The sequence below is a fragment of the Schistocerca nitens genome, chromosome 6 (genome assembly GCF_023898315.1).
Source record: "Schistocerca nitens isolate TAMUIC-IGC-003100 chromosome 6, iqSchNite1.1, whole genome shotgun sequence".
NCBI lineage: Eukaryota > Metazoa > Arthropoda > Insecta > Orthoptera > Acrididae > Schistocerca > Schistocerca nitens.
In genome coordinates, this window is record NC_064619.1 from 475,791,159 (window position 1) to 475,810,627 (window position 19,469).

General features: G+C 43.9%; 1 protein-coding gene across 1 annotated transcript; it reads left to right on the top strand.

Annotated features, from left to right (window-relative positions):
• Positions 1-9,627: 9,627 nt before the first annotated feature.
• LOC126262555 (allergen Tha p 1-like) lies at positions 9,628-16,027 on the top strand. Its single transcript, XM_049959250.1, has 2 exons — positions 9,628-9,858; positions 15,769-16,027. The coding sequence occupies exons 1-2, from the start codon at positions 9,654-9,656 to the stop codon at positions 15,960-15,962; spliced, it is 399 nt and encodes a 132-aa protein (XP_049815207.1). The 5' UTR covers positions 9,628-9,653; the 3' UTR covers positions 15,963-16,027.
• Positions 16,028-19,469: the final 3,442 nt, after the last annotated feature.

Here is a 19,469-nt window from a genome sequence, read left to right on the forward strand (position 1 = left end):
TGTATGAAGCTATTTTGTTTCCTGTTTAGAATTCCTTTCGTTGAAAACGACTGTAACCTAGTGACTGGCAACATTTTTACATTTACACATGTAAATTAGTTCACATTTCCAGTGGTGATGTCAAACGAAAATAAATAAATAAATAAAAGAAACGAGTTCATTGTAAGGGGGTGGGGTAAGTTTCGATAACAAAATGGATCAAGTAAATATAGTTACTTGAATGTAAAATTTCCGAAGCTTACAATAGGGCAAAGCATCTTCTCATATTGATCTACGTTTGTTTCGACAGGATTCAGTAATACAGAACTATGATCTTGATTTGTAGCTTTATGATAGTAAGAAAATCGTTCATCTAAATAAAACTGCAGAATCCAAAACAAATTTTGTCCAAAAATAAGAGATTTATAGTGATAAGCACGCCCAGGCGTTTCTGTCTGCAACAGACCTGGCGTTCGCCGTGCCTAGCTGACGTGACGTCACCAACAAGCGCCGGGGCCTTCCTTTGAGTCGGTGTTGGCTACATACATACACAGTCTGACGTCACTCCACCTCAGACCGCGGATACCCGCACCCGCCTCTGGCAGAGCGCACGCGCTGCCATTAAATCCCGCCACCAAAGATATGAAGACGACAAGTAAGCATCGAAGTCGACTCAAAGATCAAAATGACAATCGATGGAAACTGGCGCCAGAAACACACCAGCTCAATAAACGTGGGCTCTAAATGGTTCAAATGACTCTAAGCACTATGGGATTTAATATCTGAGGTCATTAGTCCCCTAGACTTACTACTACTTAAACCTAACTCACCTAAGGACATCACACACATTCATGCCCGAGGCAGGATTTGAACCTGCGACCGTAGCAGCAGGCGGTTCCGGACTGAAGCGCCTAGAATCGATCAGCCACAGTGACCGGCATGGGCTCTAAAATGTGTATCTTAAGAACTATGGCAATTTTTTCAGTAGAAGAGATGAGTTTCACACTGGGGAAGAGGTGGGCAAGTGCTCACAGCTCTTAGGATATGCATTGTAGACTCCTTGTGTACTAGCCTTTTTTTTCTCTCTAAGATATGGATAGCGAAGATCTTGCAATAGAATGTATGTGTATTTCATAGTACCGAAGATGAGAAAGTACTCATATCTCTTAAGGTACACATTTTAGTGCCCATATGTACAGCACAATTTAACTTATTTCTGTAAATGGAAATCGTTCCTAAGGTTTGTCCGTGTTGTTTGGGATACCCTATATACGTAACTGTTCTGCGTGTACGTGTAAATGATTTCTAAGAACTACTGTACAGCAGCGATCCGTAGTTTGTAGCGTCAGATGTAGAGCTGTAAAACTACCGTATACCATCGTAAGTAAGCGTACTAAGTATTTTCCTGGTATATCTGGTCAGTTAAGGTTGCACACGCATTACCTGTGCAACAGGTGTGTTGCAAACGAATTGGGCGTTATCTCACAACGAGCGCTTTCTTTACGTATGCGATCAGTATCTTACTAGAATCCCCTAGAAACTGAGCGAGGAAGTACAAACAGCCATATAACATACGAAACATTTTTTATACGTAGTTATCCTCCTGTCTGTTGCTTAAAAATAAGCAGTATTTTTATCATTGTTTAATTTAGGTTTAATTCGAATATTGTTGATTTGTGACGTGAAACAAAGAGATGTAATAGTGAAAATAAAGAAAACAATACAGATCTATCATATAACGCGAGAAAACGCAGCTTCCTCAAAAAAGATAAAATAAAAGAAAACGCAAGACCAAAATACCTGTATATCAAACATTGCTACAATGTTTCGTCGATGTTATACGAGGGCAGTTCAATAAGTAATGCAACACATTTTTTTTCTCGGCCAATTTTGCTTGAAAAAACCGGAAATTTCTTGTGGAATATCTTCAAACATTCCCGCTTCGTCTCGTATAGTTTCATTGACTTCCGACAGGTGGCAGCGCTGTACGGAGCTGTTAAAATGGCGTCTGTAGCGGATGTGCGTTGCAAACAACGGGCAGTGATCGAGTTTCTTTTGGCGGAAAACCAGGGCATCTCAGATATTCATAGGCGCTTGCAGAATGTCTACGGTGATCTGGCAGTGGACATAAGCACGGTGAGTCGTTGGGCAAAGCGTGTGTCATCATCGCCGCAAGGTCAAGCAAGACTGTCTGATCTCCCGCGTGCGGGCCGGCCGTGCACAGCTGTGACTCCTGCAACGGCGGAGCGTGCGAACACACTCGTTCGAGATGATCGACGGATCACCATCAAACAACTCAGTGCTCAACTTGACATCTCTGTTGGTAGTGCTGTCACAATTGTTCACCAGTTGGGATATTCAAAGGTTTGTTCCCGCTGGGTCCCTCGTTGTCTAACCGAACACCATAAAGAGCAAAGGAGAACCATCTGTGCGGAATTGCTTGCTCGTCATGTGGCTGAGGGTGACAATTTCTTGTCAAAGATTGTTACAGGCGATGAAACATGGGTTCATCACTTCGAACCTGAAACAAAACGGCAATCAATGGAGTGGCGCCACACCCACTCCCCTACCAAGAAAAAGTTTAAAGCCATACCCTCAGCCGGTAAAGTCATGGTTACAGTCTTCTGGGACGCTGACGGGGTTATTCTGTTCGATGTCCTTCTCCATGGTCAAACGATCAACTCTGAAGTGTATTGTGCTACTCTTCAGAAATTGAAGAAACGACTTCAGCGTGTTCGTAGGCTCAAAATTCAGAACGAACTTCTCCTTCTTCATGACAACGCAAGACCTCACACAAGTCTTCGCACCCGAGAGGAGCTCACAAAACTTCAGTGGACTGTTCTTCCTCATGCACCCTACAGCCCCGATCTCGCACCGTCGGATTTCCATATGTTTGGCCCAATGAAGGACGCAATCCTTGGGACGCACTACGCGGATGATGAAGAAGTTATTGATGCAGTACGACGTTGGCTCCGACATCGACCAGTGGAATGGTACCGTGCAGGCATACAGGCCCTCATTTCAAGGTGGCGTAAGGCCGTAGCATTGAATGGAGATTACGTTGAAAAATAGTGTTGTGTAGCTAAAAGATTGGGGAATAACCTGGTGTATTTCAATGCTGAATAAAACAACCCCTGTTTCAGAAAAAAATGTGTTGCATTACTTATTGAACTGCCCTCGTACAAAAAAACGCAAAACAAAAATATGTCAAACATCGCATCAATATTTCGTCGAAGTTATATAAAACGTGTTTCTGTAATTCGTAGACAACTTCCGCATATATAGTTAATAACAGGAAACTCTTATCTTTGACTATGATGAAGAATGTTCTATTGAGCCTAAATTAACAACAACAGTTATATACATTTTGTATGTTTGTGCATGTCAACTGATCTCGCATCAGAAGGTACTTGGTTTGGTTGCATAAAACCGCAGAAATTACGCCATCAACTAAGTTTTATTACTTATAAAATGCAATTTATTTTCTGTAAGGATATAAAACACACACTGGACCATCACTGAACGATGTGCAGTTCTAATTATGTGCGAAACAAACATCGACTCCCAGTTTGTCTTTTACATAGCCATTTACGTTTCCTTCCTGAACAATGCTACCAGTACTACCGATAGTCCTACCACTTACTACGCCATTTAGTTAGAGTACTAAAACTAACGAGCTGTAATATTAGTAGAGCTGGCGTTCCTGAACGTGAACGGGGAGGAGCAGCTCCCAGCATACATCTATGGTCACCGAAAACATTGTCAAGAAACAGCGGTGTGAACGAAATTGTATCATATAACAGTTCATAGCATATCAAACGGTTGTTTTCAGTATAAAAACTTCTTTTTTATGCATGAAGGTAATTATTTACGTGAATTCTTGTAGACGAAATAAAACGAACGGTTATGATAGTTACTTGCCCATTTTGGATCATGTATGTTTAAAGAGCAAAAGGTGTACCGCACGTAATACGAAGGTCAGCGACTTCACTGCGCATGCACACAGTCAAATACCATTTCACATAAACCAGGCTTCGTAAGTTTACGTCTGAGACATATTGTTCTAGAACTAAATTAGAAACAGTTCCCATCCCGCAGCTCTTGCCAAGATTTTAAGGAGGTTTCCCTCAGTTGTAAATCAAATGTCGGAAATCGTGATCCCCTTCCAGATATTCACAGCGTGGAGCCCTCTGCCCCACTTATTAGCTCGCCTCGTGCTTGGATGATAAGTTGGTGACTCTACAGAGAGTCATTACCCTTAACAACTCGCTCTACCTAGAGAACATCAAATACGCCAAAGACAAAAATAAGATTTTTTAGGTGGGTGTAAGACATTAAAAACTTCATTGGCTGAATCTGTGACGGAAGTTACTGGACAGCGATATGCAAATACACAGATGGCGGTAGCATCGCGTACACAAGGTATAAAAGGGCATTGCGTTGGCGTAGCTGTCATTTGGGCTCAAGTGATTCACGTGAAAAGGTGTTCAACGAGAGTATGGCGGCACGATGGGAATTAACAGACTTTGAATGCGGAATGGTAGTCGGAGCTAGACGCATGGGACGCTCCATTTCGGGAATCGTTAGGGAATTCGATATTCCGAGATACACAGTGTCAAGAGTGTGCAAAGAACGCCAAATTTCCGGCATCACCTCTCACCACGGAGAGCACAATGAAGCGGCGTTTGGGTAGTCAGTATTAACAGACAAGCAACATTGCGTGAAATAACAGCAGAAATTAATGTGGGACGTAGGACGAACGTATCCGTTAGTACATTGCGGCGAGATTTGGCGTTGATGCGCTATGGCAGCAGAAGACCAACGCGAGTGTCGTTGCTAACAGCACGACATCGCTACAGCGCCTCCCCTCGGCTCGCGACCAAATCTATTGGACCCTAGACGACTGAGAAATCGTGGCTTGGCCAGATGAGTCCCGATTTCAGTTGGTAAGAGCTGATGGTAGGGTTACAGTGTGGCCCAGACGCCATGAAGCCTTGGACCGAAATTGTCAAGCTGTTGCCCGCATCTCGTGGTCGTGCGGTAGCGTTCTCGCTTGCCACGCCCGGGTTCCCGGGTTCGATTCCCGGCGGGGTCAGGGATTTTCTCTACCTCGTGATGGCTGTGTGTTGTGTGCTGTCCTTAGGTTAGTTAGGTTTAAGTAGTTCTAAGTTCTAGGGGACTGATGACCGTAGATGTTAAGTCCCATAGTGCTCAGAGCCATTTGAACCATTTGTCAAGCTCTTGATGGCCGTGGAAATGATTCTGTTCGGCTGCTTGGAGAACATGTGCAGCCATTCGTGGACTTCGTGTTCCCAAACAAAGATCCATTTTTTATGGACGACAAGGCGCCATCAAACTGGTTTGAAGAATATTCTGGACAGTTCGAGTGAAGACAGTTCGAGTGAATGATTAGGCCACCCAGATCGCCCGATATGAATCCCATCGAACGTTTATGGGACATAATCGAGTGGTCAATTCGCTCACAAAATATTGCACAGGCAACACTTTCGCAATTACGGACGGTCGTAGACGCAGCATGGCTCAGTATTTCTGCAGGGAACTTCCAACGACTTGTGCTACGTCGAGTTGCCGTCCTACGCTGGGCAAAAGGAGTAGATTAGAGATTAGATTAGATTAGTACTTGTTCCATAGATCATGAATACGACATTTCGAAATGATGTGGAACGTGTCAGGTTAATAAAGGTGCCTATACAAGATATTAAATTACACAAAATATTGCATGACACTTAATATTCTTAATTTATTTATTTATTTTATTTCATTTTTCTTTTTTTGTGGAAGAAAGTACCCACCTACTATATCCAAAAATTCATCCAATGAGTAGAAGGAGTTGCCATTAAGAAATTCTTTTAATTTCCTTTTAAATGCTATATGGCTATCTGTCAGACTTTTGATGTTATTAGGTAAGTGACCAAAGACTTTTGTGGCAGCATAATTTACCCGCTTCTGAGACAAAGTTAGATTTAACCTTGAGTAGTGAAGATCATCCTTTCTGCTGCTGTTGCAGCCATGTACACTGCTATTACTTTTGAATTCGTTCGGATTCTTAATAACAAATTTCATAAGTGATTATATAGTGAGGCTACAGTGAAGATCTCTATCTCTTTAAATAAGTGTCTGCAGGATGATCTTGGATGAGCTCCAGCAATTATTCTGATTACACGCTTTTGTGCAATGAACACTCTTTTACTCAATGATGAGTTACCCCAGAATATGATGCAATAGGAAAGCAGAGAATGAAAATAGGCGTAGTAAGCTAATTTACTGAGACGTATATCGCCAAAATTTGTTATGACCCTAATAGCATAAGTAGCTGAACTCAAGCGTTTCAGCAGATCTTCAGTGTGTTTTTTCCAGTTCAACCCCTCATCAATGCATACACCTAGAATTTTTGAATATTCTACCTTAGCTACCGATTTCTGATCGAAGTCTATATTTATTAATGGTGTCATTCCATTTACTGTGTGGAACTGTATGCACTGTGTTTTGTCAAAGTTTAATGAGAGCCCATTTGCAGAGAACCACTTAATGATTTTCTGAAAAACATCGTTTACAATTTCACCAGTTAATTCCTGTCTGTTGGGTATGATAGCTATACTTGTATCACCGACAAAAAGTACCAGCTTTGCATCTTCGTGAATATAGAATGGCAAATCATTAATATATATTAAGAACAGCGGAGGACCCAAGACCGAACCTTGCGGCACCCCATTCTTGTTCCGGCACGATATTAGGAGGTACACCATGACTTTTGTCACCTCAGAGTATATACTATTAAAGTTACGTATTTTTGTGGCTTTGAGTATATGTCTGCTGTCCGTTGAATTCTGTCACCGAATTAAAAAAGAAAAATACGACAGGAGGAGCAGTCCTAAAAGAAAAAGAATTTTTAGTATGCTGTCAATTCCTGACAAAAGTAATTTTTTTCCTCTCTTGGCCATAAGCCACCACGATCATATGTGGTATTGTCATTATTCCGCCATAAATTTTTATCCCACGCATGACTCTTTCTTTTCTTTCCACCGTTAGTTCTTCGATGTGTATACTGAGCAATAGGAGCGAAAGTCTACATCCCTGTCTTATACTCTTTCTAATCCGAACGCTGCGTTAGCGGTCTCCAATTCTTACCTGCTGAGTTTACCACGTCACTTACGATAAGTGTACAGGTTTTCTGTAGTTCTACTGGAATGCCGGACATTTGCCACGCCGGGCATTTGCCACGCCGGACATTTGCCACGCCGGACATTTGCCACACTTGCCCCTTCGCCAAGTAGCTTGAGTAGCGATTCCTCAGGTAAGGGACGCCCTTCCTCGTACTTCTTCTGTCCGTTTTCTATCCACCGTCTCCACGTCTTACTCGATACAACCAGTACGTAAGGGACCTTCTTCTTCGACATCTTGGCGAAATACAGAGCTTCTTTTCCGAAATTGAAATATTTATAACTTTTGGGAAACGAAAGCAATACCGACGATTATGTCAGTATGTAATTAGTCCTTCCAGGTATAAATATAGATCCCTCTGTCTGTACGGTAGCTTCCTTTCACGCTTACTGATTGCGATAGAAACACTCCATCGCCATGGGAGCAACAAGAAAGGAACGATGTAAAGAGAATGCGAAAGTGCGCTAATCATTTCTTTTTGATCATTGCATTTGTGCCTACTTCAATTAATACAACTGCATGCCCAAAATACAATAAGGAAAGAAGAAATGGGTATGTGAATGTTTGAAAAGAAGAACGACGTACTCCATATTAATATACTCTCTAAAATCCGATATCCCTTGAGGCGAAACATTAGTTAATAAAGTGTAGCGGGACAATGTTCAAAACATGACTGAAAATACGTTCACTAAATAGAGATAAGGACATCTATGAGTGATATGTCATCTAAAGTCGACGTACAATTGTAGAATGTTAGAAATAAGGAAATGAAGTAATACAGAATGCTATGTTTCTAAGGTACGTTGTTGTTCTACATTGTTTAGCTCTGGTATTTACAGTGTCACAGAGAAAGCATCCTAGATTTGGGAGGGAAAAGCTGTAATTGTAATGGTTTGCTCTACAACAGAAACAAGAAGCACAACTTAAGGAAAAATAATGTAATGTGTGTTCGAGCTCACAAGCGACGTTGAAGCAGATAGTTCCCGTATGGGTAGAGGTTATATTCGAGAACCGGAATAAATTAATAACTGTCTCCTTTTACCGACCCCCGGTCTCAGATGGAGCAGTTGCTGAACAGTACGAAGAAAATTTGAGTCTTATCACAAATAGGTACCCTACTCATACAATTATAGTTGGCAGTGACTTCAATCTACCTTCCGTATGTTGACAAAAATACATTTTCAGACCGTATTGTAGATAGAAAACAACTTCCACAATTGTTCTAAATGCTTTTTTAAAATTTTTTTGAACAATCAGTTCACGAGGCCATTCAAATTGCAAATGGTTACGAAAACACACTTGATCTCATAGCCACAAATAATCCTGAGCATCACGACGGATACAGGGATTAGTGAACACACAGTCGTAGCGAGGCTCAATTCCGTAACAAAGAAATTCACCAAACCTAAACGCGAAATATATCTATTTATAAAAGCAGCTAAAAATTCGGTTGACGTCTTTCTAAGAGACAGTCTCCAATCCTTCTAAACTATGTAAGTGAACACCATATGTCGCTTACGCGCGCGACTGCTACGGTCGCAGGTTCGAATCCTGCCTCGGGCATGGATATGTGTGATGTCCTTAGGTTAGTTAGGTTTAAGTAGTTCTAAGTTCTAGGGGACTTATGACCACAGATGTTGAGTCCCATAGTGCTCAGAGCCATTTGAACCATTTGTGGCTTACGTTCAAAGAAATAGTATCAACAGCTCTCGAGAGATTCATACCAAATAAATTAATAAGAGACGGAACTGATCCCCCGTGGTACACATAACACGACAGAAAGCTGCTGCAGGAGCACGGAAAAAGGAACGTAGAATTTAGACGAACGCAAAATCTCCAAGATTGGCGAAGTTTTACTGAGGCTCGAACTTTGGTGCGGATTTCAATGCGAGATGCTTGTAATAGTTTCCACAACGAAACTCTCTCAAGAAATGTGACGGAAAATCCAGAGATTCTGGTCCTATGTTAAGTAAACCAGCGGAAAGGCTCAGTAAGTACCTTTACTGCGCGACAGCGACGGTAATGTTACTAATACCAGTGCCACTAAAGTGAAGTTACTAAATGCGGGTGAGGAGGAGGAGGAGGGGGGGGGCGGGGGGGCAAGGGACCCAACCCTTCGGAGCAGGTAAAATCGTGGCAGATGTCCGGAGTGGCAAATGTCCTGCTGAATTTACCACGTCACTTACGATAAGTGTACAGGTTTTCTATAGTTCTACTACAGTCTCGTCCGTTTGCAACACAGATAACAGCTCATGCTGTCCGGAGTGGTCAGAGGTAGCAACGGACTATGATTAACATATCATGTCGGCAACGTTTCTTTGACGCAAGAAGAAGCACAGCAATTACGAGCTCTGCGACAGGAAGCCGGGGTGCTACATTCGTTCCGCCTCCTCCCGCGCTCCTTGCTACGTCAGCCTGAGACCGCTCCTCAAGGACGCCTGGTGGCCACTATAAGAGACGCGGACCCCTGGCCCGCTCAGACAGCGGTCACGATGGCGCGTCTTGACATCGCCTTGGCCTTCGCAGCCGCTCTGCTCGCAGTCTGCGCGGAGGTGGTCTCCGCCAGTTTCGCCGCCCCGACGGTGCTCGACGTTGACTCTCCGATGCGGGACGAGGCCGCCTTCCAGGACACCATGCGCTGCATCTTTGGCAGTGATGACTACCAAGTCTGCGGCTCCAACACAGTCACCATTAAATGTGAGTTCTCTTTTATTCTGCAACTGCCCTATACGGGGTGAAAAGTATTTAAACCGACAAACTCTGGGAGGATGTAGGGGATATCAAAACAACTATTTTTCCCTAATATCATTTTTTCCTAGGAGGATTATTTAAACCGGTGGAGGCCGTATTACGCTCGTCAGTTGTTAGACGCCGTATTACGATCTTCAGTTGTGGGCAACTGCTGTCCACCAGTGTAGTAGTGCATTGTCTCTGTTTACTAATGGAGCGATACACCTGGAGTGAGTACGCTGATATGGTTCGTGCGTACTACGTAGCCCACCACAACGGACGAGCTGCACAGCGGGTTCATCAACAACAATATCCTAATCGCCGCATCCTGCATCATACGACCTTTGCTGCTGTGTACCAACGTCTGCGTGAGACCGGGTCATTTAGCAGATTACCTGGACAGGGACACCGTCGCACGGTAAGAACGCTGCAATTTAAGGAAGCTGTCTTGCAGCATGTGGAGCGGGATCCTTCAATCAGTGCGGTTCTTCGTTAATGTGTGGGTCGGTGTTGTTGGGGACTGTTTAATTGAGCCGTATCTGCTACCTAGGCCGTTAAATGGCAGGCACTATTACAATTTTCTCGCCAGAGCATTGCCAGAATTACTGGAAGACGTCCCGCTCCCTACAAGACAACGCATGTGGCACCAACATGACGGGCGCCGGCACATTTCAGTCGTCGTGTGCGTCGATTCCTGAACCGACGGTTTCCAGAAATGTGGATTGGCAGAGGTGGTCCTGTACCACGGCCTGCTCGATCCCCAGACATGTCCCCTCTGGACTTTTTTGTCTGGGGCTAGATGCGCAACCCTGTTTACGCAGCTCCTGTTGCATCAGAAGAGGAACTGAAATTTGGTTGTGTTAATGTGTTGTCTCTTGGTCATAAAAAAATGGAAAAGTGTTTGTTGGTTAAATTAATTTGCGACCAGAGAAATCTTCCTCTACCAGTTTAAATACTCCTCATAGGAAAAAATGACATTAGGGAAAAGTATTTGTTTTGATGTCCCCTACAACCTCCCAGAGCTTGTCCGTTTAAATACTTTTCACCCTCTATATTGATCTATTGTGGACCTCAGTTCGAAAACTGGTGCAGGTCTTTACCATGGTCTATACTGTGCAAATTTCTTTATCTCAATGTAGCTACTGTAACCTACATTTATTTCAACCCTCTTGCTATATTCGGAACTTCCACAAATATTACTTCCCACACGTCCGTCCACAATCAAATGCCTGCATGCGTTTAGGATGTGATGTATCAGTAGATCCCTTCGTTTAGTCAATATGTGCCATTAATGTCTTTTTTTTCTCCAATTCGATTCCGTGCCTGTCATTAGTTATCCAATCTACCCATTTAATATTCAGAATTCCTCTGTAGTACCACATTTGAAAAACTTTTATTCTCTTCTTGCCTGCAGTGTTTGTGGTTCACGTTTCACACACAGTAAAGCTATGTTTGAGACAAATACTTTATGAAAAGACTTTCTAACGCTTAAACTGATGCTGTGCATTAACATACAAACGCCTTGCTGCTACTGTCAGTCTGTTTTTCATATCTTCACTGTATTGCCCTCTTCAGTTGTTTTACTGCCCAAAACATCAAAACTCATCCACTACTTTTAGTATCACGTTTGCTAATCTAATTCCCTCAGCATCACCTGCTTTAATTCGCCTAAACTCCATTAGCCTTGTTTTACATAACTTCTTTTCAACATACTGTTCATTCCGGTCAACTGATATAAGTCCTGCCCGCATCTCGTGGTCGTGCGGTAGCGTTCTCGCTTCCCACGCCCGGGTTCCCGGGTTCGATTCCCGGCGGGGTCAGGGATTTTCTCTGCCTCGTGATGGCTGGATGTTGTGTGCTGTCCTTAGGTTAGTTAGGTTTAAGTAGTTCTAAGTTCTAGGGGACTTATGACCACAGCAGTTGAGTCCCATAGTGCTCAGAGCCATTTGAACCATTTTTGATATAAGTCCGCTGTAGAACCACAATGTCACCAGCAAACCCTAAAGTTTATATTTCTTCTCACTAAACTTTATTTTCCCTTCCCGATTTATCTTTGATTTTCTTTACTACTAGTACAAAATTTAGATTGAATAATATGAGGGATACGCTGTAATCCAGTCACAATTCGTTCTAGAAAATTTTTCGTTTTCTTTAATGATCTGTGTGATTTCTGTTATCTCTTCATATATTATTTCAATCTCTTCATTGCCGATAAACTAGTAGGAATCATACATTGATGAGCCGAAACATAATGAGCACTTGCTTAGTAGCTTTTTCGCCCGTCTTTGGAACGAAATACATCACTGATTCTCGTTATCAGGGATACGACAGACTGTTGGTAGGTTTGCGGGTCTATGCGGCATTAGATGTCTACGCACAAGTCATGTAATTCTCATAAGTAATGGGCCGCTGATTTTCGTAAGCGGTGGTGGCGCACTATAGCGACCCAGACAGGTTCCACAGGATTAACAATTAATAATATGTTCTGCGTTATTATAGCGTGGCCGAATGGATTTCATCTTAAAACCCAACGTTTCGTCCCCATCCGCGGAGAAAATTATCAAGAGGGATCGTAGCTACTTTGAATGTTCGATTCGCATCATGGCGCGCTACTGACAACAGCGAAATTCCGCTTCCGCATGCTTCCACGCAGTGGCGTGACGTCACATCTTCTGGAAACGCGACTGAAATTGGCCGTTGGCAGTAGCCGTCGTCCTCCGTTGCTGCCACACCATGGTGGAAGACTGGTACTCATCTTCTTCAGCACCGAAATCCAGGTGTCATTCAGTTTCACTCCCTCTTCCTATTAAAATTCCGGGTGCTTTACAATCTCTTTGGCCTCTCCGTAAAACCTTTCGTGGTATCCGTTTGTGCGTGTCAGTACTTGAATCCTATCAAAATGAATGTGGTGTTCTACTGGTTGAAAAGCATGTTCCGCAAAAGCTGATCTGTCACTCTCCCCGCTTCTACAACTGTTTTGTGCTCTTCTAATCGTTTTTTGACCATTCTTTTTGTAATACCCATGTACGCTTCCCCACATCTACGCGGAATCCTATAAATTCCTGGTTATTCCAGCGATTGGCAAGCATCCTTAGCCGATTTTAGGCCATTTTGTATCTTCCGGGTCGGCTTGTATATTACCGCGATATTCCGCTTTTCCAACATTTTTCCTATGCGTTCAGTAACGTCCTTAATGAAGGACAGGAAAATTATCGATTTCACTCGTGCTTGAGCATCCCTGTGATTTCTACGCGGTAGCGTTAACGCTTTTTTCACCTCAGCGAACGAATAACTATTTTTGAGCAATGCATTGGTGAGATTTCCCCTAGGAATTGCATCAGGAGAATCTGGTCGCAGAGATATCGAGAATTCGCTATAATGCTCCTCAAACCACTGTAACAAGGTTGTGGCTCCGAGACACGGACAGTTATCCCGCTGAAAGGTGGCATCGCCATCGGAAAAGACATCAAGCCTGAAGGGATGCAGGCGGTTCGCAGATGTCAGCGTGTCTTCGATTACCGCCAAAGGTTCCATGAAAAAATGGTTCAAATGGCTCTGAGCACTATGCAGCTTAACTTCTGAGGTCATCAGTCGCCTAGAACTTAGAACTAATTAAACCTAATTAACCTAAGGACATCACACACATCCATGCCCGAGGCAGGATTCGAACCTGCGACCTTAGCGGTCGCTCGGTTCCAGACTGTAACGCCTAGAACCGCACGGCCACTCCGGCCGGCGTTCCATGAAAGAGCAGCAGAATATCTCGCATAGCATAATACCTGTTCCACCAGCCTGCGTCCGTGGCACACTACACGTTTCGAGATGCCGTTCACCTCGATGACGGCGTTTGCAGAGGCGTCCGTCGACCTACTGTAGCGAAAATGCTATTCACTCGAAGAACTCACACGTTTCCGTTGATCGACTGCGGAATCCCGATGGTACCGTGCCCACTGCAATCGTAATTGACGTCGTTGGGTCAATATGTGAACATGTAGGGGTGATCTGTTGCGGAGCTCCTTGTTCAGCAATGTACGACGAACGATGTGCTCCGAAACACACTTGTACGTGCACCAGTATTGTCCTCTTTCGGCAGGCCTAAATCATGATGGCCGGACGGGCATTTAAACCGTTGTTCCCCCGAAGCGAGACCAGTGTGCTAACCACTTCGCCACCTCGCTCGGAGTGTTTGTTTTAAAAGTCATTGTTCCCACGTTATTTGAACGTCTATGATCTTGGGTTTCGATACGAGCATTGTGGTTTCACTTGGTGCTTTGCACATTCTACAATAACACTAAAAATTTTCAATGATGGAAGAATGGAAAATTATAATTTCCTGCTCACACCCATTATATTAGCCAAAGTGCTAGGGCAAGTCCGTGTTGTGGGTGGATTACTTTCGAACTTCATCTTGTTAATAACCTGATGATCTGTATTTCAAGCGTTCTTGAATTCTATAAAGCTAAGCTCATATGGCATATGTTAAGAGACATCTCGAAAGAAAGAGTGTGAAGGCGGCCTATGGATTTAACGAATTATCTTACGAGTTTGTGTTCTTAGTTATTAGTTATTCGACTTGTCTTATGCTTTGTTCTGGTAGCAGTTTCCGCACGATTCTTTACTCACGAATTTTTTCTATAATATTTTTATTTTGTACTTTACGTATCATGCAGTTTTTTATCAGCCTTCCATGGGGCAATGTATAAAATATTTCTAGTTCTTTTTCCCTACCATTTCTCGTGATCCACAAAATGCTCTGTTTCAGACATCTGACTTCCAAATATTACTCTTATAGGTACCAGAAAAACTCTTGCATGAGCTCCTTTAGCTCCGTTATCTTGTGTACTTATTCTTCAAATTCTTCAATCCGTCTTAGATATTATACCAAAATTCTCACACTTCTTCAATAACTTTTTAGTTAGGAAGCTCATACTTTCCGTTGACGAACTACCGTCATTTAGAATAAGATTCTTTAAGATGTAACTGCTAGTACTCAGAGTTCCCTTTAAGACCCTAAAATTAGGATAATTTATAGGTTACACCCAGCCTTCTAACCATTTGCAAAAAGATTATCATTGCTGTACGACAATTGTAGCGCCTGATCAAAAGTTAACGGGGACGTTATTGTTAACCTGCGTACACAATACAACTAATTCACTGGTGAGTTGGGTGGTATTGTCCTGAATGGATTTATATTGAAGTTTTTATAAGAAGGTTTTGTGCGAAACAAATGGTTCCATTTACATCTTATATCATGCTTCTCTTATGAACACCTCTTTCTACGCACACACACACACACACACACACACACACACACACACATACACACACACACAATTACTTAAGTAACTTCACTTGAATCTTCCAGTTCGTGTCCACGTTTTATTTCTATGTGGATCATCATCTTTATTTGACGGCTACTCGTTACTAATACGAACATTTCTTTGTGGTTCTGAGAACAGTAGTGTATTTTAAATAACTCTTAGAAGAATAATGTAGTTTATGTCCACTCATCGGTCACTGTTGACGATCGTCGTCTCTACATGTACTTTTTCCAGTACACTTTACATATTCTTTGCAATGTCTTTCAGTTGCATTTAAAATTCAGTATTCACTATTGCTATGAAAATCCAGTTACTCATTTTTGACTAAACAAATTTTATCCAAAAAATGTAGAGTAAGTCGCATTTCAAGGCACAAGGCAAGTGGATGTAATAGTGTGATACAATGAGTCTGATATGGCTGGTGTAGCAATCAACGGAGTCATAGTTAATATTCATGTGCAACCATAGTTTTCGGATACGACCTTCTACAAAACAAATGAAATGTAACTGTTTTATCTGTGCACAATGCATTATGTAACCGATCTACTGTCGACAGATACCATGTGGCGGCTATTGCAGAAAGGGTGCGATAGCTGTACGGACGACGAGCTGAAGGTGTTCAGGTTCATGGCGTACCTGTCCAACAACAGACCGAATGAGTGGCAGAAGGTCCTGAACCAGTACGACCCACAGGGCGAATTCAGAAGGAGGAACGGCGCACAGTGGAAACAATATGGTGTTGCTGTGTAATGCTCTTGTATACAGTACAAACTGTAGATCTGTGCACGACAATAAAAGCGTTGCTTACTTAAAAATCAATATTTCAATTAAACCATTGACGAGCCCATGAAATACCAATCGCATGCTTCCCACGATTTCGTGTTACGCCTATTAAGAAGCGCACCATATGCGGAGGCCCTTTTTATGTTTTTTTATTTTTTATTTTATTTATTTTTATTCATCGAAGCATCATCTCGCAACAACATTGGAATTGTCATGCTGATAGAATCAAACACAATAACTCAGAACGTAAATATACACAGAATACCTAAGTACGTTCTATGAGGGTGGGACAGATGGTCAGCCGTGGCCTTGCCGAACGAATAATCTCGGCCTTTTTCCTTGAAGTCATTTAGGAAAACTTTAGAAAACTCAAATAAGGATGACAGTACAGAGCGAACTCCACCGAATACGAGGTCACTATCTAAACAGCTGCACTGTCTCATTCGCTTGATCCCTATTGTACAATGTTCTTTGATTCGTATACCATTAGCTTCTGGTAACACATAATGTAAAACATGATTTTGCGCCTCATCGTCGCACATATCAAGGACACCCGCTGATGACATTTGGGTGATGAAAATGCTGCTACGGTCTTGGACGGAAAGTTGAATCCATGGCCACAAACATTCAGCTACGCTCTACGTTTGTCTGCCTGCCCTTTCCTCCGTCCATCTGAAAAACTGAGTCGTTGTCTCCACATGATGAATGAGTCGCTGAACTCAGGAGAGCTACAAGACACTACTATCATGCACTTGAGACACATGATTTTCTTGTAAAAGCAGTAGGTCGTGAGCTCATGTTTTGGAATGTGACAGTGTTTTCCAGAAGAACGACAGAAGGACAACAAACACTGCAATGGACAAAACAGGGCAAGAAAACCACATAGAGACGCAAGAAACAGGAAACAGAGATTAAAAACAAGAAAGCAGATTACCATGGCTGGCTGACCATGAGAACAAAAAAGGAGAAGCCAGCCACTCTGCAACACATTAAAACTTGCGCCCTAAAAGTCCTAGGGTGGAGGGCACAGAGGGACAAAGGACATGCGCTAAAACCCAGATCAAATGATAAAACCCACCCTCACGAATAAAACTAAAACTAAAGCTGCTGTTGAGGCATTGTCGACCAACACCGGAGGTAGGGTGCTGGGAAAGTTAAAAGTTCGCCTCAGAGCGGTTAAAAGTGGGCAGTCCAGCAAGAGTAGGACGACTGTTATTTGGGAGCCGCAGCGACACTGAGGTGGGTCCTCGCGACAGAGGAGGTAACCATGTGTGAGCCACATATGGCCAATGCGGAGCCCACAAAGGACAACTGATTCCTTGCTAGAAGCCCACAGGGAACACTTCCACACATTCGTAGTCTTCTTAACGACAAGCAGTTTACTGTGCATACTGTTATGCCACTCCGTTTCCCAATGCCGAGAAACCTTGTGGCGTAAGACAGAACGCAGGTTAGTTTCAGAGATGTCCATCTCCAGCAGCGGTTTCCGCGTAGCCTGTTTGGCCAGCCTGTCAGCTAGTTCGTTGCCTGGGATTCCAACGTGTCCTGGGGTCCACACAAACACCACTGAACGACTGGACAATTCCAGGGCAGAGATGGACTCCTAAATGTTCGCTACCAAAGGATGGCGAGGGTATCACTGGTAGATAGCTTGTAAGCTCCTCAGGGATTCAGAACAGAGGAGAAACGACTCACCAGAAGAGGAACGGATGTACTGAAGTGCCCGAGATATGGCCACAAGCTCTGCAGTGAATACACTACAGCCAGCGGGCAAGGAATGCTGTTTAATATGGCCTCTGTGGACACAGGCGAAGCCAACATTACCATCAGCCATCGAGCCGTCGGTGTAAACAACTTAAGAACCCCGGAACACGCCAAGAATCGAGAGGAAGTGACAGCGGAGAGCGGCGGGATTAACGAAGTCCTTAGGGCCATACAAAAGGTCCAGACGAAGCTTCGGCGGAGGTGTACACCATGGACGTGTACGAGAATGGACCTCGAGTAGAGGTGGTAAAAGATGCTTAGGAGAACTGCGAATGTGTGTAACATAACTGGCGAGTAGTTGTGCACGTCGGATCGGCAATGGAGGGACTGTGGCTTCAACAAGTGCACTGGTCACCGGACTCGTTCTAAAAGCTTCCGTCGCTAAGCGAACGCCACAGTGGCGCACTGAGTCGAGTAAGCGCAACGATGAGGGCGCCGCAGAACCGTAAACCAGACTCCCATAGCCAGAACAAGGGCTCTGTAGAGCTGCAGCAGCGTAGAGCGATCTACACGCCAGTTGGTGTTGCCCAGGCAGCGGAAGTCATTGAGGTAATGCCAGCATTTCCGCTTAAGCTGACGAAGGTGAGGTAGCCAAGTCAATCGGACGTCGAAAACCAGTCCTAAGAATCCATATGTCTCCACTACAGTGAGTGGATCGTCATTAAAGTTCTGGTTCTAGATGAACGATACGACACCGACAGAAGTGCATGACACACGACTTCACGGCTGAAAACTGGAAGCTGTGGGCTACAGTCCATGACTGCGCCTTGTGAATGGCTTCCTGTAGGAGCCGCTCAGCAACACCAGTACTGGAGGAGCAATACGAAATGCAGAAGTCATCCGCATACAGAGAAGAGGAAACCGACGGCCCTACAGCTGCTGCTAGGCGGTTAATGGACATTAGAAATATACACCCAATACGGAGTCCTGCGGAACGCGATTCTCCTGAATACAAGGGGAAATATGGGAGGCACCAACTTGGACACGGAATGTACAGAGCGACAGGGAGTTTTGGATAAAAATCGGGAGCGGGCCCCGGAGACCCCACTCATACAATGTGGCAAGGATATGATGTCGCGAGGTCGTGTAGTATGCTTTACTTAAGTCCAAAAAAACGGCAACCAGGTGTTGTCGTCTGTATAAGACTGTTCAGATGGCAGATTCGAGGGACACAAGATTATCAGTGGTAGAGCGACCCTAGCGGAAGCCACCCTGACATGGAGCCAACAGGACCCAACCCAACGGCAGACGCACCATACGTTCCAGCAGCTTACAGAGAACGTTGGTGAGGCTGATGGGCTGATAGCTATCCACATCAAGCGGGTTTTTACCTGATTTTGGCACCGAAATGATGATGCTCTCCCGCCATTGCAACAGAAAGACGCCATCGCACCAGATCCGGTTGGAGGACGAGGAGATATCGCTTGTAGTCAGACGAGAGATGTTTAATCATCTGACTGTGGATCGATCCGGCCCAAGAGCTGTGTCGGGGAAGTGTGCAAGGGCGCTGAGGAGCTCCCACTCTGTAAATGGGGCGTTATAGGGTTCACTGTGGCATATGGTGAACGAGAGGACTTTCCTTTCCATCCGCCGTTTCAGGGTGCGAAAGGCAGGGGGGGAGGAGAGGGGGGGGGTATAACTCTCCGACGCAGAGACTCGAGCACAGTGCTCAGAAAAGTGCTCGGCAATCGTTTTTGCGTCGGTAGAGAG